Here is a 26,610-nt window from a genome sequence, read left to right on the forward strand (position 1 = left end):
ACACTAACGTTTTTAGCATTAATTATGTGAGAAGTGAGAAGAATGTAAAAGCTAAGCAACGATTCAGGAGCTTGATTGAGGAGGCATTGCATTTTTTATGCACCGGAAATGCTGCCCTAACACCATATCAGATCAGATATTACCGTATAAAATGCACCTGAAATATAATATCTTTTGCTCCCAAGTCAGCTGTGTACAATAGATCCTTCTTGCATAAGTCAAGTTCCTACGTATTGTACATAGGCTATGAAAGAATAAACAAGTACAGTTTACATTAAAATTAAAATGTTAAAAAGGTCAAGCCACATATTCTGCAAAGCAGATGGAAGTATTGTACTGTACATGCCTGTACAGTACGATCGTATAAGCAAATGTAAAAGCTAATCTTGGCTGTAACAGCGATGCAAGGGATGGTTTATAGCGTGACCGGAAGAAGGTGTGCGAATCGGCTGCCGTCCGCCAATACTTGCCACGTGCGTGTTAACCAGCTCGGCGGATGAGCGTCCACGGACGATTTCCGGTGCGTAGCAGTGTCGGGCGAAGGACAGCTCCTCGGGACGCATGTACTTGGCAGCCACCGGATCAACCTTTTTAAATATTATATGATGAATAACCTGAAATTCTGCATACAATATAGAATATATCAAGATGCTACGTTCTATCCAGCATACCATTTTCGATAAATTACACTTAGCCATGGAAGTTTGCAGAAAAATATCATGTATGGTAATTCGTAGTGCGTATTTGTTTTCGCAGTACATTAAGATACGTAGTCATAATTTTGCTACGTTATAATATTATTTCGGTAATTTACGTATACTGTATTCAGTGTATTGACAATATATATCTATATAAATAGATACCATCCATTGTCACGAACTTTCAGTGTGTGCACGAATGAACACTGCATAATAATCAAGTGCCTTGCAATTGGGCTTTCTGCTTAGATTCAAAATTTTGCTGAGATTTTATTTAAAGTTCCTTACCGGATTATCTAGTAAATGTGAGTAAAGAGCGGAAGGTGCATAACCATGTTGGGATGCGGCATGTTTTAATGCGTAATTGAATGGCTTTTTCTTGGTGGTTTGTCCAATCCTGTCCAAGTCTTCCGCTTTGAGTTTATGCGCATTTACCAACTGGTTATCCTGTTTACTAAGGTTATCGTCAGGAACGCTACCACTGTCAAGGCAACAACTGAAAAACGCTCCCATTCAAAGCTCTTTAACATAAGTAAATCTGGGAATATACAAGTTTGCAAACTGACTACTTATGGGTGATTACGAGTAATCACGACGGGTATTTACGAATTTTTGCATTTAACAGCAGTGCTATTACCGCGCATTCTTCTATTAATTTTACATATTATTAGCGTGGCTTTACATATCTGAGTGTGTACATACAATACACGTTTTTATGGCACCTATACGCTAGTAGTGCTGTATCACGGTATAAATATTCAGCATATGTATACGCGCATACAAATTCAAAAATGCTGGCAAAATAGAAATAGCATCAATTCGCATGAATATATCGCGGTGTCATGATGTCATTACTTTGCTGAAAAATTAAAGGCAAATTCAAAACGATTTGTCTTCAAGCAGTTCTACCCTAGTTTAGTTATTTGTATAATATCACGGCATGCGGGGAATTTGAATAAGTATGTAACCGATACCTGATCGCTTAAGTAGCCGATGCTCTGCAGTACTAGTAACTCAAGATTTACCAGTTCTGCACGTAACAGGATGATAGATAACTGAAATAAGAAATACAGAAATTAATATGCACTCATGCGCGTGTTCGATTGGCACAATATTTAATACGAGGTAATTCAAGCACAGTACTAATCAGAGGCATACACGTCACACCACCTGCATCACCTTCTGTATGAATGGTACCAAGTACTTACTATAGTGTCTCTACCTCTAGTAAGTTCTTGATGGTACGTACTACGTACAATCAGCTTCAGTACTATTACTTACAAAATTAAATAATTATTATTACAGAATCATAGATTAAATGATTTTCGTGCACTTATTCTAACAGAAACAGAATTTTTGCAAGTTATCTTATCATGAATAGTGCCATGTCATGTGAAATGTAAGCACATCTTAAGGCCGTGACCTTAATATTTATCCGATCGTAGCATGCCAGAAACGGTGACGATTCCCTCCGAATACCAGGCCGAAGAAAAAGAACCCCCATTTTTTGACCTTTTTGAGAAACCCCGAATCCCATCCCTTCTGAACCCCGGGACAATTCGCTGTACCAACGACCCTCCCTGCAATAATTGCAACCACTGCCAACTTGAGCAACATGCTGCCAGCTTCATTGCATGTATGCAGCGGATCAGCGGTACACGGCAGCATGAAATCCTCATGTGCTTCGTGGACGTCATGCCCATCAAGACCGCGGTGTGGACGCTCGATCTCCTGCGCCTGCATGTTGACACGATGACCCCAGGAATCGACAGTATTGCGCGCGAGCTGCAGCAGCGCACGCTGCGCCAATCAGGAGCCACGGTGACTGATGCCCCGCCCCTTGCGGATGTCCACCGCTTAATCACATCTGTCGAGCAGACCGTTGACTGGTTTACACGGTGCGATATTCTAAATCAACAGTTATTTATTATGCGTTGCTTGCTTATTCAAGATTATTCCCAATTATTGTGGTTTTATAAGGAACTAAAGGCGGCGGTCGTCGAGCGGCTTCCTCCTGAACCCGAAAAACCAGCGATCTCGGCCAAAGGAAAGACGCCAATTCCCAGTAAGAGTAAAGCGGAGACACCGGTGGCAGTGGTAGCGACGCCATGGCTGAAGGAACCGGTGAAACCGGATGTCGTATTCGGGAATCCCAATCCGAGTTACAAAGGTCACATTTGTCTGGATTTGGAAGGAGCGGGGTTTGTTACACTGGAAGAACGGAATGTCTTCTGCTCGAAATTCGAGGAGTTTCGCTTGTGGAAATCAGAAGGAAGTATTCCGATAGCGGCGGTTTGTCCAAACTCTGGACTGTGGGGAGTTTATTCAAAAATACACAGAAACATCTCCATTTATGATGGTGAGAAATAGAAGTACTGACCAAGTGTTCTGTATACATTTATAATTACTTATTTATTTTTGTCTGGTCAAATACATTTATTATTTATGACCCAAGAAAACGCTTTCAGCAGGTTCGAGTGCAAGTATATATGCACTACAAATAATTTTTAAAATAGACTTAACAGAAGCCTAGATTCTGTTAAATCATCGCGCGTACCAAATACAGATATACTATGTAATTGTTAATGGTTTTTTCAATTGAAATAAAATCGCGTAAATTTGCTTTACTGCGCCACAAAAAGGAGATCGAATCCGTTTGGGCGCCAGTTCAATACGCTTTTGCTGGTTTGTGTACGCGCTCCTTTAATAAAATTCATTTGCTGTTATTTTTTGTACTGTTACGTTGTACAACATGCGTAAAGGTCAGTAGTATCTGAAAATTTGGACCGGCAGGATGCAGACTCGTGGAATGAATGTCGTAATTTATAAAGTAGTGGCAAGCGCCACATGAAACCGTTGATGCTATACGCTGGTTAATTTTAGTGGCAACAAAGCAGATTGTTGAGGCCATTTCAGTGAAACCGGAAACCACTCCTGTCTTAAGGATGGCCATTTCCAGGAACGCCTCGTACATCTTTGTTCAAGCGTCCCATTTTTGCGTCCATATTTACCAAAAAACCCTGCCTAAATTTGTCTTTCTTAAACAAATATCTTTGGACCCAGAAAATGGCATTAACTTGCTGGACACAACGCCGAAGGACCAGCTAGTACTATCGTCGCGTAGTGCCAGCATTTACATTTACCAACACGAAAACCAATTTACTGAGCCGAGTCGGATTTACACATTAGGTACACCCATTTAAATGAAAATATTTTATTTTTTATGAAACCATGTCCTTTTATCATTTTTGACCGTCGTGTTTGATAACTGCACTTATGCGTATAATAAAAACGAACGCTTCGCACAAGATCTTTTTGCCAATCTGAGCATACTGCACAGGATTAGGCACTCTGTATACTATATGCAGCAACTACAATGTACAGTACCTACAATAGCTTGCAGCTCTCACAATACAGTAACATAATAATTATGACAAGCTGTGCAATTTTTGTAAAACAAAGCAACAACCTTTATAAGTTTTCACTATGTATTTATTGCATAATTTAAGGTTTAAATGCGTTTATAGCTATTATGTTGATATCTCCCTTTCTTAGAGTTGTTTGGTGTGAACTACTTACTATAACTAATTAATATTTATATGTCCCTGTTTGCAGGTGGGAACATCTGGTCTCACTGCAGTACTCCCATCTTCTCCCTTTTCTTCCCCACTTCCTCCAGTAGCGATATTTTTGCCGCATCTCTCGGCAGCGGGTCCGTCGTGCTGGTTAATACCCAAACCGGTTGTATTCGTAAACTGCTGACCGCCCACTCGCTCCATCCGGGTCCGGTGCGGTATCTGCACTGCGACACATATTTCTGCATAGGATGCGTGCACAACGTGGCGTACATCTGGGAGATTAACGGATCCCAATCAGCAGCACGCCATACTTTGCCGCATCCCGTGGAGATTAGCGCATCGAATGCACTGTACCAGCGCCTTGTCACCGGCTGCCGGGATCACAGCATTCGGGTGTGGTCAGTCGTGACCGGTCAACTTTTGCGGGTGATGGTGACCTTTGCGGATGTGGCCCATCCGCTTTTAAAACTGGATATTATCGGGGAAAGGATCATCGTTGGCACCATGTTGACGGGATTGTATGTTGTTTGGTTCGAAGAAGTGGAGTGGCAAGAAAGTAATCCATTGATATTTGCTTGTAAGTGAAGATTTAACGCTGCGTTGCCGGTAACATATGAGTATTAAGCGAGTTACTTCTTTTCTACACCAAATGATCATCGATCGAGCAGTTAACAGCGTTTTGTTTTGAATAAGTTAACACGTTTTGTTAACAAGTTAACACAAGTTTTTGTTTGTTTTAACTAGATGTCTGTTCGGTAAAGGTCAAGAATGTCTTGTGAAGCGATTCAAGTAAAATATATTTCGTCAAACTTTCTGCAGGTGAAAATGAAAGTTCAGACCGATGTATTCGCATAGAGCAAAAGAAGATTTTAGACCAGCTGACGCCCAGTAAGCCGGCAGAAACCGATTCAAAATGGCGACAGCGACTGGTTCGTCTCCTAAACCATCACGCAGTTCTAATTGCAAGTCAGCCTGGAAACGCCACAACGACGCATAATTTACCGCTGCAATCACATCCTATACCGTACACTAAGCCTCCTTTAATGGAAACATTCACCGAAGAAGCCGCTCGTGAAATCGGGAAGAAAGGTCAAGCTGAGGAGTTTGCAGCGCAGTTGAGCATCAGAAAACAGCAGTCGGCGAAAAAGAGTGCAATGGTTAATCAAAATGCCGGTGTCTTATCGGAGACTACAAGAGTTCAGTTTAGCGCCGCTGGAGAACGGAAAGCGGAATTGCTGAGCTATCCAAATCAGGCAGAGGAGCTGAATACTGCGGTTGTTGCAGCCTTAAATGCTTCTAACAAGGCAACCGATCAGAACAAGAAAAATAAGACGAAAGCCACGCATTAACTTGTTGTTCGTCAGCTGCTTTTCAGTATAATTATTGCAACAAAATAGAGTTTAATGACGCAAGATCGTCCCAAACATCAAATACCGAGAGCAGCATTTTTGCAAGCATTTTCAATAGCACAAATCATCACCGTAAGCACCCAACAACGTGCATCAAAAAGCGGAGCTATAATTTTTGCAAGAACCATAAAGCGCATCGTACTCAACAAATTGTAAAGAAACAACATTGTCACAAGCCTGAAAAAGCAAGAAAAAAAACATTTTCCCATGTATCAAAAAGCTTGGGGATCATTTTTGTACGCAACAAACAACATCAACAAAAAAGCACGGCTTGCATCAGCTTCGTAAGAAATAAAAAACGAAAATAACACTTTTGTACGCATTAAAAAGCGAAGAAAACAATATTTTTGCAAGCGCCAAAAAGCGGACGAATCAAATATCCAATAGACCGAAGCTGTGTCCGCCGTTCGCCTTCCACAACGCGACATGCTCTTTGCGCAGCATCAGATCCGCCAGTTCCACGATCCGATCTCCATTGACCCGGTGCTGTCCATCCTTACCGATATATCCATACGTGGCGTAGGCTTTCAATGAGCGCACATACACCAGCGGGCCGTCTTGCAAGAAGTCCTTCGCACGAATCACCTGGTCGGCCGTGGCGGTGTCCGTCTCGCCATTTTTGCACCACGTAAACGTCACATGATGGGGATGGCACGCGGTCACGCGCGCTGGCTGCCACCATGGTCCCATTTTGCCGGGCGCATGCACAAACACTGCCTCTCCCGTGTGATACATTAGCCATTCCTTCTGCTCTTCGCTCGTGATACGGCGCTCGGTGGGGAACGCCAGTGCCGGCTTCACCGTGGCATTCTTGAACATGAACAAACTCAGCAGCTCCGCTTCCGTCAACAGTCCGCTCTGTAGCACAGCAATCACAAAATAGTACCGTAGACGGCAAGTATATGCATCCAGTCTTAGAGATATATGAGCATCCTTAATCCTTAATGTCATTCGTGACCTTAGATCTCAAATGAACCGCGCCATTCAGAGGGACATGGCATCAGCCTACCTTGCCCGGACCGTCCGCCAATTTGGTGTTACTTAACAGCGGAAATCGCACATGGAACAATGCGTCTCCCAGCATCTGACGGCGATTGGCCGCCGAGGCGTCCACGGCATTACGAGCGCAGGCCGCCGTTGCCCATCTAACGTAAGTAACAACAGCAAACGGCATTTATTTCAATAGTGTGTCGACACTTATCAGCAAATCTTTATGTTAAGTTTTGGCAAAGTGGCAAACCCTTCTATATTTCTTAGCGGATGATGAAAGACACAAATTATTTAGCACCGGGTTCCCACGTTCGTAGATGTTTCGCACACTGTATTGGCTAATCGATAGTTGTCGCATCTTTTTAATTTTATCCTGCTACGCGCACCTGCACAGATTATCCAAATCTCGTATTTCACCGACTATTGTATGCCGGCACGCATAATTAGCCAAAAACGGTGCGATAGCTATCGATACTTTAAAATTACCATATTTTCAGCAGTTTACAGTTGTTTTATGTGTTTGTTATCACCGATTAATTTGCTCTACAGTCTACATGTTTGAACAACATTTGCAGTTGTTTTACATGCAAGCAAATTACCCAGTGAACACAAACAACACACAGAGGTTCTTCCGTATATCGATTACAGTACTTTTACTACATGGATCGCCGATTGTATTCAGATTTGTAGAGGTACATTATGATTTGATAAAGATTCGGTTTACTTCTTTTTAACGCAACAGAGCTGGAAGAAAATACCGGTTTTTGCAACTGTTTCAAAGTTTTTATAAATTGAATAGTACTGGTGAGTGTTGGTTATCAAGTGCATCGTTGTATGCTGAACTGACAATGTGAGGAGGAACATTGAAAACTTTACATAAACTACCAGAAATACCTATATATCAACATCATTTTGTAATGACGTATCTTTTAGAAAATTTGAAAACGTGGATTATCGATGTGGCATGTGTTTACAGTAGTAAAAGATTTGTGTACGAAGATGAAAATTTATACCGTTCAACAGCCAAGTAAATCATGTGCTCCTCCGCCAACAGCGTACTGCGCTCCAGAATGCGCTGCAATGTTTCCTGTGTGATGTCGTTGAACGGGTCCGACTGCAGAATGACCATACCGTGCTGATCCACCAAAGTCAGGCATTTCTCCACGATGTTGTCAGCATGCCAGAACACAGCCTGCAGATAAAGATAAACCCAGATCACTCATTTCCGCTACTACGGTGCTTACCATCGCTCTTTTTAAATCTTAATAATTAACAGATAAGAACTCTTGTTGTTAAATTTCCATGATAACTAGTTTCCCTGCCTGTTTCAAAGTGGCCAGACAGTTATCGGCATTCAACTGGCTGCTGATGAAACTGCTGCACAACTGCACCAGCTCCGGTAAGTCGTACTTGCCGGCGCAGTTCATCGTGGCGAACGCGTTATGGACGTTAAGCTGGCCCGCTGGCACTCCACCGGTGTACGTAAAACTGCAACATTTTGATAATTAAACAGGAGCTCACCCCATTTGTAGGGAAATACGTGTTGGAAAACAGTAATAGAAATGCAGATCGTCTGCTATATATGGGATTTACGCCCACCACGGTGCAGTGTATTACAAATGCCACGCTGCTACTCCAGACATATACCAGACTTGACTATAAGGACTATTTTTAGCTTATTCATGAACTGTTAATTTCCTAGAGAAATCCACCGCGTAGAGAAAAACTTGTTGTATCTATTTACCAATTAAGTCGAAAACAGTAGAGCAAGGATGTAACTTGTAACATTCGTAGTTTTCAAAATAAGAATTCAAATTTTAATTCTTGAATCAATCGAAGTATTCGGTTCGGTTAACTAAGTAACCGACACTATTTTAACTAAATTTAATTTTAAGAAATACTAATAATCAAAAACATTCAATTATAAAAATTTATCCTAAAATAACGTAAGAATTGTTTAAGTAAATAAGCGTAATAAACCTTGGAACCATCCTATTCTACCTGAGCATGTGGCAAAGGCGTCCGGGTGAATATCGGGAATATCGACGACACCTTGACATTTTTCCGGCTGGTCGCCGTAAAGCATCGTACGGAACACCGGGCTGCGAATTCCCAGGACGAACCTGCACACCGATTAACAGTTATTAACACCGTCCACGGAAAATACGGTGCCGAACAGCCTCGGCTCTGACTGCAGTGCTGAGGCACCGAAATAAATACATGTACGAGCAGCGATATCTTACTTATGCGCGGTGAAGTCCCGTACACGTTGTCCAGACTGGCGTCCAACGGTAAACCGCACATCACTGAGGTCTCCGCTGGCGAACGCCTGCTCCAGTAAACCAGCAAGCCGATTGCGGCCTGTTGGCGCTCCCGTCCCATGGTTCCGCCCAGTCTTCGATGAACTTACTTTGGCGACATGGCTATGTGACGGATTTCGTCGACAGTTAGATAAATTAATGTAGAATGATGAAATGCCACGAAAGTACAAATTAATTTTGTGCAAAGGCGGACAGAGAGATGCTCTTTCGAACTGCAAAACGGAAAGAATAAAACAGAAGTTCGAGGCAGAGCAGAACTGGCAAGAGACGTGGAAACTGGAAACACTCGATAACCGAAAAACATGATGAAATCGAGCGTTACAGCGGCGCGATTAGCCAAAATGGGCGCGAAATGGACGCGCGTTCACGTAGATGTCACGCTGCAGCGCTTGGTATTAGCGCTCGTATGTAGTTGCAAGTCGCAGCGTATACTCACTAATACTGGGTCCGAAGTATCAGAAGTCAGAACGAACGAAGTAATTACAAATGTATGCTTAGAACGTTTTATTTTTACAATGCGTAATCGAGAATATAAGTTTTTGATTAAATCAATAAGTTAAAGGATTTCAGCTCTCTTTACTGCGGTTGTTGCTGGATATGCATGGTTGTTGAAGTTTTACGCTTTAATTTCCTCTTTATTTGTTCGGTAAAGGTCAAGAATGTATTGTGAAGCGATTCGAGTGAAATGTTTTGTTACGCGCTCCACAGGTGAAAATAAAAATTCAGACCAATGTATCTGCATAGAGCAGAAGAAAACCTTTGACCAACTCATGCCCAATAAGCCGACAGAAACCAATTATAAATGGCGACAGCGGCTGGTTAATTCATCTCCTAAATCATCACGTAATTTTCATTGCATATCAACCGAAAGAAGCTGTAACAAAGCATAATTTGTCGATACATGCACATTGCATATCTCATAAGTTCTTCAACAAGCCTCGTCTGATGAAGAGGTTTACCGAAGAAGCCGCACGTGAAATCGGGAATAAAGGTCAAGCAGAGGAGTTTGCAGCGCAGTTAATTACTGTAGCCGCTAGATGAAGTGGCTCCACAGTGTCTGGTATACGGGAAAATGCAAGCCCAATATACACACATTGCTCCGTGCAGAATTGTTTTTGGTTTCAAACAATTTTGACTCTGATGCTGACGTTCTACATGTTTTACTGAGTTTTATTATTTTTTAGCAAAGTACAATAATTATTGTAAGAGCATAATGTCAGAGCACTGACAGTTTTCAATTTATAAACCTGGTTTGTTGTGGTTTTTGGGGTGCCCCTGGCAGGGGCAGCCAACAGTTTATCGAAAAGCAAAGTGTGCGCCCCTCGGTGGGGGGAAGGCTCGTGCTCAATGCCCGGCCAGAGGCAGGCAGCGGTCGGATCTAACAGTGGAGCCACTTCATCTAGCGGCTACAGTAACTGAGCGCCAGGAAACAGCAGTCATGTGATTAAGATCATGAATAAGCAAAACCCGTTATTTTATCGGAGACTAAAAGAGTTCAATTTAGCCAGCTGGAGAACGGAAAAAGGAATTATTGAGCTATCCAGATCAGGCAGATGCCTAATTGAATACTGTGTTTGGTACAGCCGGAAATCCTACCAAGGCAACCGATCAGAACCTGCAGAAATACAAAATTACTAAAAGCCGGCCACACGAGTCACTTCACCAGCTGCCATTCGCTATGTAACTGCAAACTGGATTCGTAATTTCGTACTCGTACTATGCAATGAAAAACTGAATTCCGAATAAGATCTCAAGTAACGATGCTTCACATCGTAGTCAGGATTTGAAAGTCAAAAGAGCATAAGTGAGGTTCAGTCTTCGCAAACATGAAAAAGCAAAGTAAGTGTTTACGTACGCATCAAATAGTGAAAGCAGCATCTTTGCAAACATCAAAAAGCGTACAAATTTGTAAATATCAAGCAGCGTTAACAAAAACAAACGTATCAGCTTCGTAAACATCAAAAAGCGCAGGAATAATTTGCGAAAGCAATCACACTGTGAAGAAAAAAGTTGTCGGGTGCAATGCGGTGCATCAAAAAGTAAAGATAACAATAGTTTCGCATGCACGCATTAAAAAGCGAAGACAACAACAATTTTCGCGTGCATAAAAAGGCGAATGGGTTCAAAGTCCGATCCGGACAAAGAACGTGGCTCATTTCCGGCCCGCCTTCCACAACGCGACATGCTCTTTGCGCAGCAGCAAATCCGCCAGTTCAACGATCCGATCACCATTGACCCGGGGCTGTCCGTCCATGCCGGCATGTTCGTACCGTGCGTACGCTCGCATCGAGCGCACGTACACCGTCTGGTCGCGTTTCAGGTAGTCTTTGGCACGAATCACCTGGTCAGCCGTTGCGGTGTCGCTCTCGCCGTTTTTGCACCAAGTGAACAACACGTGATGGGGATAACACGCGATCACGCGCGCTGGCTGCCACCACGGTCCCATTTTGCCCAGGGACTGCACAAACACTTCCTCTCCCGTGCGAAACAATGTCTGTGGACTCTGTTCTTTCTGTTGTTCCTTCGTTAAGCGGCGCTCGGTGGGAAACGCCAAGGTCGGCTTCACCGTGGCATTCTGGTACATGAACAAACTCAACAGTTCCGATTCCGTCAACAGTCCGCTCTGCGATTCAACAGCAAAGAAGCCAGATAAAATTAGAAAACAATGTTCAGAAGCAGAAGCGCCATTCAGCTTACTTTGCCCGGGCCGTCTGCTAATTCCGTGTTATTCAAGAGCGGAAACCGCACATGGAACAATGCGTCTCCCAGCATCTGACGGCGATTGGCCGCTGAAGCCTCCACGGCGTTACTAGAACAGGCCGCCGCTGCCCACCTAAAACAACAACATCCAAGATATTTACACGATAGCCTCGGCATATCAGGAATATTATTGGTATATGTTAAAATTAACGTATGATGATAGACACAAACTATCCAATATACCGTTTACACCTTTAAAAGGATGTAAATCATGTAACCATGTCTCCTACATTCTACAGTGTTTCCTCGATAGCTGTGGCATCTTTTAACTCTGCTGTATCTACATGCATCTGCACGAGCTGCAGAAATCGATTAACCTGTGCTACCGAGTACCGGATACAACTGTTAAAGAGATGTTTACTCTGTTAGTAAAATCGTGTTTTTACTCAGTACGTTAAATATGTTTGGAAAAAAATACAATAGAAAGTATAAGTCCCCAAAAAATTTCAACCGTAACGTACGTAAGTAAAAATAAATAAACTTTCAAAAGCGAATAGTAACAATAAAATGCGCCTGCACGCTAATTCCAATAGGGCAAAAAAGATGCGACAGTTATCGAGAAAAGTGTCACAGCCTTTATTCCCAAACAAGGTCTTCAACGTTTTACAATGTTGCTCTCACAAGTAAAACAAATTCAACAACGACAATAAGAAGACAACAATACAACAAATACTATAAATTTTGTACCGTTCAACAGCCAAGTAAATCATGTGTTCCTCCGCCAACAGTGTCTTGCGCTGCAGAATACGCTGCAGTGTTTCCTGTGTGATGCCGTCAAACTGGTCGGACTGCAGCATCGCCACACTGTGGTGATCCACTAACGCCAGACACTCGTCCACGATGTTGTCAGCATGCCAGAACACAGCCTGTTAAAGAGAAGACCTGATGACTACGCTCAGTACGCTGTTCTTAAATCTTATTCAATAAATACATTTAATTTTAAATTTTGTTAAATGCATAGGATGATAATTTTCCCTACCTGTTTCAAAGTGGCCAGACAATTATCGGCAGTCAATTGGCTGACGACGAAATTGCTGCACAGCTGCACCAGCTCCGGTAAACCGTACTTGTTAGCGCAGCTCATCGTGGCGAAAACGTTGCCGGCGTTTAGATCATCCACTGGAACTCCATCGGTGTACACAAAACTGGAACATTAATAAATTACGGAATCATGGCAGGGGAGAAATACGAGTAAAGAGTACAATGCGAGCAAAAAACGCATCACGAGCATACGGAACTACAAGCTCGGAACGTAAGGTACAAAATCAAAATGAGTGGCTACCCACAGCGGTGCACATAATTTTTGCAGTTTGTTACAATGCTACGTTATTTTTTCACAGACACCAAATTAAATCAAAGGGCCGCTTTGGCTTATTCGTGTACAACCGGTTTCCTTAAAAAATTACGACATCGAGCAAAAGTGGTTTTACCCATAAGTGGAACACGGAAGAGAGAAGCCAAAACAATTAAAACTGTTAAGAATACTAAAAATAAGATTTTATAAAATTTGATTTTAAAATGGCCTATTTATATTAATTTGATTTAGGAATCTAATTTAATTCAGCATACTAATCAAGAATGTTTAACATCAAAAAGGAATCGTAAAATTTAATAAGAATATCCGATAATAATCCTATATTTTTCTCTAACAGTCTAATTACTTTTTTTAGTAATATTAGTTTCACTTTTACCTTAACATGTTGGCAAAGGCATCCGGGTGAATATCGGGGATATCTACGGCGTCCTGGCCGTTTTCGGGCACATTGCCGTAGAACATCATGCGGAACACCGGGCTGCGAATCCCCAAGACGAACCTGCGCAGTGAACAACAACGTTTAACTGACAAACGGCACAAAAGGCAGATAATGAGCAGCCTGGGACACGAAACGAAAGTTCCAAGTTTGGTTGTGGTTCCAAAGTTCCATGTTTGGGTTTGGTTACCAAAGTTCCATGTTTGGTCCGAACCTGCCTTAAGATACAGTTGTATACAGTATATTCTTTCTTACTTGTGCGCGGTGAAATCCCGCACATCGCCAGACGGACGTCCCACAGTGAAACGGACATCACTGAGGTCCCCGCTGGCGAACGCCTGCTCCACTAAGCCAGCCAGACGATTGCGACCTGTTAGCATGGCCGTCGCATGGTTTCGCCCGGCCGGAGCCTCCGATAAAGTTGCACTGGTGGACATGACTAGTTTTAATTCGTCGACAGCTTTAAGTTTGATTTTATAGCACTGTAAATATGTTGAGAAAGCTTAATAAAGGGCAGGTTCGGACAAAATCTGAGACAAAATCATATGGCAAAACGGAAAGAACAAGTCAGAAACGGAATGTAATGAATGTACTCTGTAACTGACACTGACTGCGAGACTCAAAAACCCGAAAAGCATGACGAAATCAAGCGTGGGCCGAAATGAGCGCGAAATGAGCAAGCGTTCACGTAGACGTTACGCCGTAGCGCTCGGTAGGTGGACGCAAGTTGTCCTTTTCGGCATGGTCTGTGTATATAATATATATGGTCTGTGTATTATATACACAGACCATGTTTTCGGGCCTGATTTTCCGAACACAGCTTTATACAACGGTTAGATCCATAGAAGTTCTTTATGTACGAATACAGAATACAGATTGCCGATTATTAACGCAAGTCAAGCAATAATAAAATGCACATCTCCAGTAAACTTATTTTCGATAATATCGATAATTTAAGAGCTCTATTAGTATTAACGTGTGGCTCTTCGTACCAATTGCGAGGTTGAAACAAATGAACGCGGTACATATAACATAGGAAATGAATGGAAAACGATTTTTTCAGTGGATTAAATGTGCAGGATTCGTGTTTTTGGATGGATGGTCAGTTAATACGCTACAAACTACACGCATTCATTAACAAAACCGGCCAGCTAATCGCCATAATTATTTTGTCTACTGGGTTTTGGTATTATAATAAGCGCTATTTTTTCAAGGCATGCATGAAACCAGCTGTATGTATACTTTCGGTACGGAGTTACAAACACTGTGCGATCGGCAAAGGCTTAAAAGCAGCGCCTATACAGAATGTGACCTTTACTGTAAAGGTCTCACCGCTTGCCACATTCACTGACAGAGCCCATATTTTGCATATATGCAGTAAGGATTGTATTGCAACTTCTATTCGAACGCCCGTAGCTGCAAAATTTTCAGTGCTGTGCAGGTAAGAATTTTAATTTATTGCAAAAATGGAACATCCAACATACGCACGCTTGTAAGCGCATATTGCATTATTGTTGAGTCAGTGTAGGTAATTAATTTACTTTAAAAAAGGCGCAGCCACTTCGCCTACCACGAAAGAACTATGTATACGAAAATGCTTAAGCTTGTCGAAACTTTTGATTTTTTGCACACTTCGAGCAGTGCAGCAAAATATCTACGCACGAATTAAACTTGAAGTACCTTGTAATTATACTGAAATTATAAATGCGCGATATACGCTTCCCTTTTTGGGCTAAGTGATTTTAGAAGCTATAATTAAAATACAAAGTAATAAGGCGACCAGAAATAATGCTGTAGTGCAAACCGTATAAAGTTCGTGAAAGTACACCAGAGTACTACAGTATTAGGAAATTAAATCTACCATAATTGCTGCTACGAAACAAATGACTTTTGACAGTGGATCTAAATAACATCCATGTAAGGTTTATCCTTTTAGCTTAGCTGAAACGTGCAAAAAAAATTGCATTGCTGATAATTTCCTGTCGTGAACAGTCAAGCTCGCATACTGTCATACAGAATGTTCAACGAGATCCATCAGTATCTTAGAAGAATGAGCAGGAATGTATAGAAGTACGCGTATTACTGTAATTTACGTAGTTACGATGTACAATCAAATTTTTTGCGCTCTACAAGGCTTTAGCGCTCTAGATCTGAAATTTTAGAGCTCTGGAATCACATTGTTCCAGTAAAGTTTGAGTTCCAGTAAAAGCCGTACATACAGAAACAAACTTGCCTTTTGAAACCAGCCAAATAAAAGCGAAATTTCGACTGGTCAAGGATTTGAAGTCGGAGTCTTCTGGTCAACAGCCGATAAAAGATGCATTCGATGCTGGATTCTCACCAAAATGTGCAAAAAGCAGTCAAACTATTTTGTCGTTTTAGTAAAATGTTTATGGCGACACTCCAACCAAAAGCCCATTTCTAAGAATTTTTTTTCGAAGGTGAACACACTTGGCTGAATAACCCTCTGTATTAATTTATACGCGTGCAGATACAGCACGTACATGCGTATGTATTTCACAATTCTTTGCATAAGCTTATTTTAAAATCTTTATCATACTCACGCTCTACGTAATACGCTTTGTACTCTAGATCTGATGCAACCAGTATAAATTAATGAACCTGCATTTCCTGCTCCGGTGTTTTTACGCCGCATTACCTCCACCCCGTCGTGAATGGAGCCTTATTACCGCTGCCCGCTGGCTGTGCAGTATACGTACAGCAACGCCGCCGGCCGGCATTTATAACCGACGTTTGCAGGATGGATGCACAGTAGGGGCGATAATATCCCCCGCTCACCGGAAGTGGCCCTGAGTGGGCTTCATTCAGCCGGTCTGGTTGACAGTGTACAGCCTCGCCCATCATACAGAAATCTGACAAGAGAGCGACGGCAAGAGAAGAAAAAACCACAAACCGGCAAAGACGGTTAATTAAAATTACTTAGCACGCTTTAATAGTTATGACCATCCACAGCAGTGGCAGAGCGCGCCAGAGCCGGCCTCCCACATTTATCCACAGGGAAGACTTTTCTCCTTGACACGCAATAGGCCCCAGGAAGCCCTGTCAGGCATTCACGTCAAGCGGCATTCCATTTCACCAACTACACATTTTATTATACGCGACGATCATTCTTCTACAAGCGACGTGTCGCGGTATATATAAAACACTTGTTATCCCAATGCTCATGTTAATCCGCGCTGATGTATTATACTCCAACGTCTTGGTTATATATGTGTGTCATGTAATATATTAATCAAACCCTCCCGTGTGGGGATTAATGTATTGAGGCATACACTATATCTACCGGAAGAAAAAGCCGGATTATAAGGGAGTAATTTGTCGACACGTTAGACAGAGGCTGGCCGCGGCGGCGGTGCACGACTGATTTCATCCCGGCACGTTTTTGCTGATGCCGGTCTTCCGGTGATCCGCGTTTAGGGTTTTTCTATAATTTATACCCCCTCATTCATTAATATCAGTCCTTAATGCCCTGCGATGAATTTATATGGTGTTGCAGATTGGCACGCTTAATGTGCACGGTGATATTTCCTGGCTTTGATAATTGTAGATAGGAATTTTTACATGATGAATGATTTACTGACGGAGTTGCAGTGCACGCAGCCACCAGCGGGCAACTGCTACCGTTTGATAATATTAGGTAAGTTTTCATTTTTAGATTTAAACCATTTTTGTCCGTGCATTGTTAATAGCTCTAGATTAAATACTTTCATTGCTCTAGAAATTGCCTAATATGATGTTTTTTAAAGATGTATTTTGACCACTCTGACAGATTGAATTATTTTAACTACAACATGTACATAAAACGGTGCGCTGTCTTCAGTAGTATGACATAGACTGGTAATAGGTACTTGTACAAAAATAACATAATACTAGCCCGTGTATAAAATTACTTACGATTAATACTGTACGTTGCCTATAGCCGTTGTTTTGTCTATAAAAACGACCGCAGGATTGCTTATTACAGATTTTTTATAATCAGAAAAACCGTGGCATCACGTTTGGTGTTAGACTGTACACTTACAATTATCGTTGCTTCATTTTGTATATTGTTTTTACAAAGCGTAAATGTAAGCTGGGAAATATTACTACTCTGTGAAACTTTTGAAAACCATATTAATTTTAGTACGTAGTCTTCTTATCGAAATATCTACATTATACCGGTGTTTCAGCACTCATAGGCTACGAAATACGTTTTATAAAAGTGCAGTACAGACTGTACAAGTATACAGTGTTAAAGATTAGTAGAACGGACTTGTGAATTATTTGATTGCCCGTTATTTGGCAATGTTTTGACAGTATTTTAATTTTATTTATCCAAACTTAGCGTTGTGTCTTTTGCTTCTGTTTAATTTAAATAAAAAATAGTCCGTGTTTGTGTTTAGGATCAGGACGTGTGGGAAAAACAGCCATTGTTAAGCGATTCCTGTCTGATGACTTCACCGAATGCTACATTCCCACCATAGAAGATTTCCATCGGAAGATCTACAAAATCCACAACGACGTCTATCAGCTGGACATTGTTGACACATCAGGCATTCATCCGTTTCCGGCCATGCGCCGCTTATCATTTCTAACTGGTACGGGAGACGCATTTCTGATAACATTTATACGCAATCCGCCTTGTTGACCGAAATCCATATATAGTGTGCAATTTTTAATTTCCGGTGCAGTGCAACATCGGTAAATACAACTGAATATCCTTAAGACAGCGCTTATGCAACTCTTAACATCCCAGTCAAAAGCATCTTCTCTTTCTGATAAAAATAATTATTAAGACTTATGTTGCAACATAAGTCTTAATAATTATTTTTATCAGAAAGAGAAGACGCTTTTGACATGAATACTTTTGACACTTTTGACATGCTTTGAATTGACTATATTATTACAAACAGTTAGTGTTACTGGAGCGTATAATTTTTTCCTATTTGTCGGAAATACAATTTACACTTATAAGTTATAAGTAAGAGTAATGAACAAAAATATGTTGACATTTTGGATAAGAAAAATAGGGATCAGATTACGCAGAGTTTTAATTAAGTAGTAGATTGAATTGCGATTTTCCCTGATGCGTGTGTACGGTGCAGGTGATGCCTTCATCCTGGTGTACAGTATCGATTCCCGGGAATCTTACGAAGAGGCCTTACGCCTTCGGGAGCAAATACTGGAATCGATACGCTCGGCCGCCACCGGAAACAAGAGCAAATCAGGCCGCTCGCACAATAAGAATGCTCCCACGGTGCCCATGATTATTGCAGGTATAACGCAGGAATTTGCCGGCAGAGCAGTTTATAAATAAAAGTCGTCATAATAATATGGTACGATCGATGATTTTATGTATCTTATTATAGAATACGTAATACGTGCTAATTGTGCAATATATTATACAAAGTAGCTAATGGTGTACAGCTGAACGATCAAATTTTTTATTAGTATGCCTATGATTAAGAATCATTACATGACGTTATCATAATGCAGTCTAATTATGGGTTTCCACTACATACATATCGGCAATTTTGTAAATGAGACTCACAACGCATAAAAGAATCAATAATCGAGACTTGAATTACAGATAATTAAGCGCTTGTTTCACGATGCCCATAGCAGTGTTTTCCTCACACTCATCTAATGGTTTATGGTTACACTGTTTATTTATGTCGGAATGGAACACTCAGAATGTAACGCATAAATAACAGTTTCATACAAATTGACACTCATTACAGTACAAATCGCAGTATATAATTTTAACCTTTGGTGACACATTTTAATGTAGAGGGCAAATACATGTAGTTTAACTACGGATCAGAAGGAAAATTAACAACATCGTAGAGCAATGGCAATTTTGGTATAAAACTGCTCGGTGATAATGTAGACAGCATCCTTTTGGTGTACATTATGCCAAATTTCAGTTGTAAATCTATAAAACTAAAAAAGGAAAAAATGTTTTTGATGAAAACGCATGAGTGCTAAAAATATTTACTTACTTTTTCATCAGAAAATTTTCGCCTTTTATAGTATTAAAATGATGTAGTACTTATCTGTAAGCCAACCGATGAGGTATGAAAGCAAATGTTGTAAGTTTACGAGACCGTTGGACATTTTTTTTTACATTTGGGCAAATAGCATAATATTCAAACGCTAATTCAAGTGCTGTTCAGTTTTAAACAGGCTAACGAATTTGCTATAAGTCAGTTTAAGTTACCGGCGTTGCAGTACGTACTTATTACCGACGTGAATGATACATTGTTTTACATTGTATCATTCTGTCGATCAGTTGATGTCGTCTAATGGCAATATAATATTATTCTAATGTTGATAAAACAATAGTAATAATTATCATTATGCAGAAATATTGTGCAGAATCAAAATGTAATAATACATTATTGATTATGTTATGTAGTTTAATACATATGTAGTTCTATTTTTCAGTTGCGTAGTACTGGTATAATAATTTTTTCCTGCCACGTTTGCTATGCAGAATAATCATTTTCTTATGTGTTACATATATAGGCAACAAAAGCGACAAGGCGGAAGCGTCGCGTGTGGTCAGTACGGCGGAAGTGGAGCATATGCTGGGCCGTTTCAAGGACAACGTGGCCTTCATCGAATGCAGCGCCAAAGACAACACCAACATCGCCGAGCTTTTTGAATCCCTGTTTGTCATGGCGGATTTCCCGGACGAGATGATTCCTAATGCCGGTCGACGCATCTCCCTGACACATGGCGGGAATGTTTTAATTAACGATAACAATACGAGCAAAGCCGGCAACCAGTCGGCGGCATCCCGGCTGCCGTTGCAACGCGCCGGGCAACGGGGGGATGACTATAATGCCGGCGCAAATGGCAGTTATAATAAAAATCACAATCCAGCCATGCGACACGGCATAACACTCCGTCGCCGGCTGAGCGACGCCTACAGCGCCCTCATCACCAACGTCAGACGTCCGTCCATTAAGGCTGATCTGATTATGGTCAGCGAAAAACGCCAGCAGCCCGGCGGAGCGGGCGGTCGGGTGAAAAATCGTAAGAAACGCTCCGTCGTGCACCGTGCCGCATCTGCCGCCGGGAAGAGTACCGGTCGCAGTCATGCGGAGCGGGAGATTAATGGGACTGCCGCCACCGGGGTGGGCCGGCGTTCGCCCGATGATAGTCAGGAGGATGTGAAAAAGAGGCACTCGTGTTTTAAGCGCTGCTGGAGCTGAACGTTGTATAAAGGCAATAGCCGTCGTAGTTTCACCTTGAAACTGTAAAACATTTCATTATTAACGACATTAATATGTGGAAGTTAATGCGATAGAGCGAATCGCATTTTACAGTATTTTCTATAGCTTCTTTCGTTGTTGCTCTGTACCTTGCTTTTTGTAATCGGAAAAGGCTACGCAGTCATCCCTGTATTTACCGGAAATCGTAATTAATGAAGAAACAATGTATGTAAATAAATTTTGATGCTGTCGATAACTTGGTATTGGACAAATGGTTTCGTTTATTTGTCGAATCAGACCAGTATTAGCTCGGTAAACAATTTAATAGATTGCAAAACGTGTTCAACAATCAACACAACTAAACCATGTTTCATAGACTAGTAAGATGCCATGATCGACCGGCCATAAGACGGTACACTGTATACCGGTAAGCCCGGCACACGGTGCATGCATATAATAATTATGTTCATTTACTTCAGCTAATACGCCATAGTTTATATACCCTAACTCACCTAAGATACCTATTACCTACTTACCCAATCTGATTTACCTTCTGTTCAAAGTGTTAATGATTACGTCTTAGACTCTTACGATACCGTTGTAAACTTATAATACATTTTTATTAGGTCCGAAATACACGAAACTAAACACAGTGGAATCCGTGGACAAGTGGACAACCATAGCATCTGAAACTAAATTTGAAAATGTCGCTATGTCAGCCACAGAATTAAGCAGTCAGAATAAATACAAACAGCAGTCGCAATGAAGACCACCGTTCGCCTGAGCGTTACGTACAAGCAAACACTGGTCGTTCGCAATCTCAAAAGTTGCTCACTCATTTGGAGTCGTTTTATATGGAATCAGGAATCAGGAATTTTTATATTCTATTTTCGTTTTACTGTTTTCCGGTCTTCCAGTCTTCTTTCAATATTACTGTTACAATAGCTCTGTGACTGCCAGCCTTTCCTGAGTTTCCGCATATCGTTGTGACATCCGTAATCTCTCCAGTTGATCCCAAAAATGATGCTCGGAAGCCGTCCGATCTTGGTTCTTAGTAAGTTCTCTCCGACTCTTTCGTTTGGACGACGGAGTTTTCTGTCATAAGCTCCAAACAACTGTCGCTTTTTCCATACTGAGGAGGATTTATAACTCGTCAGTCCATTTTGAACGCAGATAATCAGGGTTGTGCCGTTACAGATCAGAATACGAAACGTGAATCAGGACGGAAAGTTCAGTTAGGCAACATCGCCGCTGCTAAGGTTCGCCGCAGTTCTTTACCCTTATCCCAGCTACTTTCGCCCAATCATTTTTTTAAAAATAATTCCAGAATGTGGCTGATATAATCCGGACATGTCTGGGTCCGCGCGCCATGCTGAAGGTGAGTCTGGAATAAATTTTCATAATAAGGATGATTTTCTTGCGATTTTCGGGTTTCTGAATTGTTCAAAAATTATTTACTGCAGATGCTGATGGATCCCACGGGGGGAATTGTCATTACAAACGACGGCAACTGTATTCTCCGCGAAATCACCGTCCAGCATCCGGCTGCTAAGTCGATGATTGAAATCTCGCGGACGCAGGACGAAGAAGTGGGCGACGGAACCACGTCGGTTATCGTTCTCGGTACTAAGGATTTTAATTGAATCTTTTCGGTGATTGCGTGCACAATATGGATGGTTTTGTAGCGGGGGAAATGCTGACGGCCGGGGAGCCGTTTTTACAGCAGCAGCTGCATCCCACCGTTATCATCAGCGCCTATCGTCAAGCGCTGGAAGATATCATCGTCCTGCTGCGCTCCGACCAGATCAGTGTCTCTCTGGATCCCAATAATCGCGAGGAGATGATTAAAATCATCAGCACATGTCTGGGGACGAAAATGCTCGGAAACTGGTAGGAAAATTTACATTTTATTTACTTCTGAATTATTGTAATTGTTTTAAAATGATCGATTTTTATATGTGAATCACGAGATAATTTTTGCAGTAATTCCGGGAATTTTTCGTTTTCCGGCATCGTAAAAAAATTAATAATTTATTGATTGGTGAATAATAATTCAGGTAGTTGTTAAATAATAATTCAAGTAGTTGTTACTGAAAATTTAACTGTTAAAAGATTACGGTGATGTCGAAATGTTTTTCTGAAATTCATAGGATCGATTGTGGAAATTGATAAAATTCTTAATTTTCTACAATAGTGGATAAAATTCTTATTTTTTGTTCTTGTGATGCTTAAATGCTTTGTGATTTGCTTTGCGTGTGTCTGCTTGAACACGTGCGGTGTTTTATGTGAGTCTTACGTTATTGCCTGAATGGGTCAGTCGAAAATTTAAAAATTCTGGAAAAGTTGCAACGCGTGTACACTGTTTGTTTATCGTTTGCAGGGATAAGTTGGCGTGCGAATTGGCGTACCAGGCAGTAAAAACGGTTTCAATTGAAGAAAATGGTCGCCGCGAGGTGGACATTAAACGATATGCTAAAATTGAAAAGGTTCCTGGTGGTGCTGTGGAAGATTCACGTGTTTTAGATGGTGTAATGATCAACAAGGACGTTACGCATCCGAAAATGAAACGGTAAGCTCACCGTAAACTTTTTTTGTTTTTAGACACCGCTCATATTTTTAATGGTACAAAATACTAAATGTATTCTCTTATTCTGTCTGTAAGGTTACTTACACGGTATTGTTAACAGGAGGATTGTGAATCCACGAATCATTCTGCTTGACTGTAACCTGGAGTACAAGAAAGGTGAAAGCCAGACGAACATCGAAATCAGCAATGAAGCGGACTTCACGCGCATTCTACAGCTGGAGGAAGAGTACATCAAACAGATGTGCGACGAGATCATCCAGTTCAAACCGGACGTGGTCTTCACCGAGAAGGGTGTTTCCGATCTAGCGCAGCATTTTCTTCTGAAAGCCGGCATCACGGCCATACGTCGCTTGCGCAAAACCGACAATAATCGCTTAGCCAGGTTCGTAATTACTTTGATTAATGGGAACTGGTCCTTTTTTTAAGGAATTCGAATGTTTTCGAACATTTGATCTTTAGCTAATTTTGGTTAGCGTATTTTGCTGAAATAAAGAAACAATATTTTAAAATAATTTAATTAGACTTTTTGTCATTAGGGTTATGATGGCTGTTTGGCATAGTCATAGTTTAGCAAGAAGATGGTGTTAATTGTAGTTTAGTAGTAGCATTAAAACATCGCATTCTCGACTATCCAGTGCGGTGATTAGTGACGAGATACATGTACAAGTTACAGTCTTAATGCTGGGACAGGGTTATTTGAATTTTTTTCCTAATTCTGATATCTATTTTTTCTTCAAGCCAAATCTTTTTGCTTATCCTGTCATATAGTTTTGTTAATCGTGTAGAGCTTGTGGCGCGCGCATTGTCAACCGGACCGATGAGCTGCGAGAGGAGGATGTGGGAACACAGGCCGGTTTGTTTAATGTGGAGAAGCTTGGCGATGAGTACTGGATTTTCGTCACTGAGTGCAAGCAGCCCAAGGCGTGCACTATCCTGTTGCGCGGGGGCAGCAAGGACATGCTTAACGAGGTGGAACGCAATATGAATGATGCCATGAACGTGGCGCGTAATGTAATTCTGGAGCCGAGAATCGTACCTGGCGGCGGCGCCGTGGAGATGTTTCTGTCTCAGGTATACATTTCCGTTGCTCACCTTTTACTTGTCACATGTAATGTGTGATCCTACGAGTATATGTTTTGCTGTCAGGATAGTTCAACTGAACAGATTTAATTATATGGTTAATACGAGCGTAAAATCACTACGCAGGAACTCTACGAATAACTGGCACGAACTAAACCGTTTTCATAAGTTGAAACGAATTCGGCTGTGTATTTTTGTTGTTGTGTGGTACTGCTCTCAGTACCGACATTACTGTTTGAAGCATCTTTATTAGTACGAGTAATTATTCAGTTAAAACTGTTTGCATTATTTTTGTTTGATATTACTCATATATCTGTACGGTAGAAGTATTCTTTTTTGCAAAATACTGAAGTGTGTTCATCATGTAATCAACAGTAGCAGTTGATAAACTGGTTTGTGGCAGCGACTTACTTTGCATGATATTTATTGTAGGCTATTGCCAAGAAAGCCGAGGAGCTGAGCGGTGTACGCAAAGGACCTTATGCCGCCGTGGGAACGGCGCTGGAGATTATTCCGCGTACGCTGGCGCAGAATTGTGGTGCTAGTCCGATTCGGACGCTGACCGCACTGCGGGTAAGTTTTTCGATATGGTTTTCTTGTCTTGTTTTCGGAGCGAATTATATGTCGATACCTTCGCTGTTAAACAGGCTAAACACAGCACCGCCGGTGGAACGTGGGGTGTTAATGGGACCACCGGGGAGATCGTCGATATGAAGGAGTACGGTGTCTGGGAGCCGTTGGCTGTCAAGATGCAGACCTACAAAACAGCCGTCGAGGTACGTGATGTGTTGTTATGTCCCCGCGCGTATATTGCTGAACTATAAGAATTCTATATATCGGTTTATAAGAAGTAATTATGTGTAATAATTAATGATGGTGAATCGTTTAGTTACGAGTTGCTGAGTTTGTGAATTGTTCAGTTCGTAATTCGTATTAATGACGAACATAATCTACCGGTAGTTATCAGCGAAGATGAAAAAAATTCAAATAATTATGTCATGAATGAACGACTGATGACTTGATTGATCATTGATTCATCAATAGTGTTGCTGAATTTTTTTATTGCTTTATTGAATTACTATCGATAAAATTCACGCTTTTAGTAATACAGTAACTAATAAGTTAAATACTCGTAGATATGAAGTTTTGCTGGTGGCACGTTATTTTCTCAGGAAAATTGACATGTCTGTAAATTCTTTGGAGAAAATAAGAATGTTGATTGCTTAAATGCTTCAGTGTTTTGTTGTTTTAGACGGCGATTTTATTACTGCGCATTGATGACATTGTCAGCGGTGCCAAGAAAGCTTCCGATGTGGACAAGCCGGCCGGGCCGCAGATCTCCGGTCCGACGGAAGAGTCAATGCGGGATGACTGAGTGGAGACTTGGAAAAAGATCTTTTTTTATATAATGAAGTGGATCGGTCCATTGTTTTTGACGGACATTGCAGTCGTATGTGTTTTTTCCTAATAGTGGTGAGTTTGTTAAGTACTTTTTATGCTGTTCCGGACGGTTCCTCTGGTTTTCTCGTTTTTGTTAACTTTAACTGAAAATTTTAGTGCTGTTCAAAATTATTGACTAACATTTGTCGTTACCAAATTATCCCGATTTCGAAAGCCGATACGAAGCCGTTGTAGGAGAAACCAGTAAAACAAGAGCGGAAGAAAAAGAGAAAATGCAGAATAAATGCCAGAAAAATTACTGAATTAAGTATACTAACAAAATAACAATTTCAACAACCATAACTCAATAAAATGCTGAACGTACAGTGTGACAGCGTTAAATGTTTGAAATTTGAAACTTTCTTGGAGGATTATGCCTCGAAAACTTCCGCATTAAGACGCCACGGTTCCGCGTTGGGTAAACCACTTCTCCTGGGTCGTGTCCGACCGCGCCCAACACGATTTGTCCACCCCAGTTTGGCTCGGACCAGAAAACGGTGATCGTTTGGGCACAGTACAGTGGATCAGCGGGTCCCCCTTGATAGTATGGCAAGGAAACGCGCATAAATGGATGGTTAATTAAACGGTCAAGCTTATGCAGGAAATGACGACTCGGCAACGATAGAAACACTCCCTTGTACTTCCAGATAAAGTACTAATCAACATCCGGTGAACATTCAAACTGAAGCTAGCACGTGGCGGAAAATTGCCGGTGCGGATACATCAGCGTGATATCCATGAATTTTTCAAAGATATCACGGATGTCCCGCGGTTGT

The 26,610-nt window shown here is 41.4% G+C and overlaps 6 protein-coding genes across 8 annotated transcripts; 3 read left to right on the plus strand and 3 right to left on the minus strand.

Moving 5' to 3' along the window:
* Positions 1-166: 166 nt before the first annotated feature.
* Positions 167-1,251, minus strand: LOC129582760 (uncharacterized). Of its 2 annotated transcripts, none has more exons than XM_055474369.1 (2): positions 987-1,251; positions 167-587 (listed from the first exon to the last, which is right to left on the minus strand). In XM_055474369.1, exons 1-2 carry the CDS (start codon positions 1,209-1,211, stop codon positions 381-383), a joined length of 432 nt encoding a protein of 143 aa, XP_055330344.1. In that variant the 5' UTR covers positions 1,212-1,251; the 3' UTR covers positions 167-380. The 2 variants fall into 2 exon arrangements, with proteins under 2 accessions (XP_055330344.1, XP_055330343.1); XM_055474368.1 differs by having other exon boundaries at positions 167-614.
* A 746-nt stretch (positions 1,252-1,997) lies between these two features.
* LOC129582637 (uncharacterized) lies at positions 1,998-5,781 on the plus strand. 2 transcript variants are annotated; one of them, XM_055474196.1, is made up of 4 exons: positions 1,998-3,057; positions 3,582-3,887; positions 4,314-4,853; positions 5,096-5,776. In XM_055474196.1, exons 1-4 carry the CDS (start codon positions 2,145-2,147, stop codon positions 5,623-5,625), a joined length of 2,289 nt encoding a protein of 762 aa, XP_055330171.1. In that variant the 5' UTR covers positions 1,998-2,144; the 3' UTR covers positions 5,626-5,776. The 2 variants fall into 2 exon arrangements, with proteins under 2 accessions (XP_055330171.1, XP_055330172.1); XM_055474197.1 differs by lacking the exon at positions 3,582-3,887 and having other exon boundaries at positions 5,096-5,781.
* On the minus strand, positions 5,702-9,250 carry LOC129582638 (BTB/POZ domain-containing protein 1-like). Its single transcript, XM_055474198.1, has 6 exons — positions 8,919-9,250; positions 8,677-8,798; positions 7,998-8,163; positions 7,689-7,867; positions 6,695-6,830; positions 5,702-6,543 (listed from the first exon to the last, which is right to left on the minus strand). Exons 2-6 carry the CDS (start codon positions 8,733-8,735, stop codon positions 6,058-6,060), a joined length of 1,026 nt encoding a protein of 341 aa, XP_055330173.1. The 5' UTR covers positions 8,736-8,798; positions 8,919-9,250; the 3' UTR covers positions 5,702-6,057.
* A 1,558-nt stretch (positions 9,251-10,808) lies between these two features.
* LOC129582725 (BTB/POZ domain-containing protein 3-like) lies at positions 10,809-14,197 on the minus strand. The gene is made up of 6 exons (XM_055474324.1): positions 13,763-14,197; positions 13,448-13,570; positions 12,736-12,901; positions 12,444-12,622; positions 11,694-11,829; positions 10,809-11,619 (listed from the first exon to the last, which is right to left on the minus strand). The coding sequence occupies exons 1-6, from the start codon at positions 13,942-13,944 to the stop codon at positions 11,149-11,151; spliced, it is 1,257 nt and encodes a 418-aa protein (XP_055330299.1). The 5' UTR covers positions 13,945-14,197; the 3' UTR covers positions 10,809-11,148.
* A 2,411-nt stretch (positions 14,198-16,608) lies between these two features.
* On the plus strand, positions 16,609-20,970 carry LOC129582892 (GTP-binding protein Rhes-like). The gene is made up of 4 exons (XM_055474521.1): positions 16,609-17,165; positions 17,911-18,105; positions 18,613-18,783; positions 20,036-20,970. The coding sequence occupies exons 1-4, from the start codon at positions 17,090-17,092 to the stop codon at positions 20,725-20,727; spliced, it is 1,134 nt and encodes a 377-aa protein (XP_055330496.1). The 5' UTR covers positions 16,609-17,089; the 3' UTR covers positions 20,728-20,970.
* A 607-nt stretch (positions 20,971-21,577) lies between these two features.
* LOC129582891 (T-complex protein 1 subunit gamma-like) lies at positions 21,578-26,092 on the plus strand. Its single transcript, XM_055474520.1, has 11 exons — positions 21,578-21,781; positions 21,925-21,986; positions 22,055-22,105; positions 22,191-22,350; positions 22,413-22,617; positions 23,108-23,296; positions 23,415-23,696; positions 24,100-24,385; positions 24,827-24,967; positions 25,042-25,170; positions 25,647-26,092. The coding sequence occupies exons 1-11, from the start codon at positions 21,748-21,750 to the stop codon at positions 25,767-25,769; spliced, it is 1,662 nt and encodes a 553-aa protein (XP_055330495.1). The 5' UTR covers positions 21,578-21,747; the 3' UTR covers positions 25,770-26,092.
* Positions 26,093-26,610: the final 518 nt, after the last annotated feature.

This window comes from Paramacrobiotus metropolitanus, unplaced genomic scaffold, assembly GCF_019649055.1.
Source record: "Paramacrobiotus metropolitanus isolate TYO unplaced genomic scaffold, Prichtersi_v1.0 Parri_scaffold0000008, whole genome shotgun sequence".
Classification (NCBI taxonomy): domain Eukaryota; kingdom Metazoa; phylum Tardigrada; class Eutardigrada; order Parachela; family Macrobiotidae; genus Paramacrobiotus; species Paramacrobiotus metropolitanus.

What these genes read in the sequence shown, in the direction of transcription:
- LOC129582760 (XM_055474368.1), bottom strand. Translation starts at nt 1,211, where the DNA reads ATGGGAGCGTTTTTCAGTTGTTGCCTTGACAGTGGTAGCGTTCCTGAC. An exon ending in CACATTTACTAGATAATCCG is followed by an intron (nt 615 to 986) that starts GTAAGGAACTTT and finishes GCAGAATTTCAG; the next exon opens with GTTATTCATCATATAATATT.
- LOC129582637 (XM_055474196.1), top strand. Translation starts at nt 2,145, where the DNA reads ATGCCAGAAACGGTGACGATTCCCTCCGAATACCAGGCCGAAGAAAAA. An exon ending in AAACATCTCCATTTATGATG is followed by an intron (nt 3,058 to 3,581) that starts GTGAGAAATAGA and finishes GGTTAATTTTAG; the next exon opens with TGGCAACAAAGCAGATTGTT. An exon ending in TAATCCATTGATATTTGCTT is followed by an intron (nt 4,854 to 5,095) that starts GTAAGTGAAGAT and finishes AACTTTCTGCAG; the next exon opens with GTGAAAATGAAAGTTCAGAC.
- LOC129582638 (XM_055474198.1), bottom strand. Translation starts at nt 8,735, where the DNA reads ATGTCAAGGTGTCGTCGATATTCCCGATATTCACCCGGACGCCTTTGC. An exon ending in CGCCTTTGCCACATGCTCAG is followed by an intron (nt 8,164 to 8,676) that starts GTAGAATAGGAT and finishes AAAATGTTGCAG; the next exon opens with TTTTACGTACACCGGTGGAG. An exon ending in ATTTACTTGGCTGTTGAACG is followed by an intron (nt 6,831 to 7,688) that starts GTATAAATTTTC and finishes TACTTACGTTAG; the next exon opens with ATGGGCAACGGCGGCCTGCG.
- LOC129582725 (XM_055474324.1), bottom strand. Translation starts at nt 13,944, where the DNA reads ATGTCCACCAGTGCAACTTTATCGGAGGCTCCGGCCGGGCGAAACCAT. An exon ending in CGGGATTTCACCGCGCACAA is followed by an intron (nt 13,571 to 13,762) that starts GTAAGAAAGAAT and finishes TTCACTGCGCAG; the next exon opens with GTTCGTCTTGGGGATTCGCA. An exon ending in GCCTTTGCCAACATGTTAAG is followed by an intron (nt 12,902 to 13,447) that starts GTAAAAGTGAAA and finishes TTAATGTTCCAG; the next exon opens with TTTTGTGTACACCGATGGAG.
- LOC129582892 (XM_055474521.1), top strand. Translation starts at nt 17,090, where the DNA reads ATGATGAATGATTTACTGACGGAGTTGCAGTGCACGCAGCCACCAGCG. An exon ending in CTACCGTTTGATAATATTAG is followed by an intron (nt 17,166 to 17,910) that starts GTAAGTTTTCAT and finishes GTTTGTGTTTAG; the next exon opens with GATCAGGACGTGTGGGAAAA. An exon ending in CCGCTTATCATTTCTAACTG is followed by an intron (nt 18,106 to 18,612) that starts GTACGGGAGACG and finishes TGTACGGTGCAG; the next exon opens with GTGATGCCTTCATCCTGGTG.
- LOC129582891 (XM_055474520.1), top strand. Translation starts at nt 21,748, where the DNA reads ATGATGCTCGGAAGCCGTCCGATCTTGGTTCTTA. An exon ending in ACGAAAATGCTCGGAAACTG is followed by an intron (nt 22,618 to 23,107) that starts GTAGGAAAATTT and finishes TATCGTTTGCAG; the next exon opens with GGATAAGTTGGCGTGCGAAT. An exon ending in CCTACAAAACAGCCGTCGAG is followed by an intron (nt 25,171 to 25,646) that starts GTACGTGATGTG and finishes TTGTTGTTTTAG; the next exon opens with ACGGCGATTTTATTACTGCG.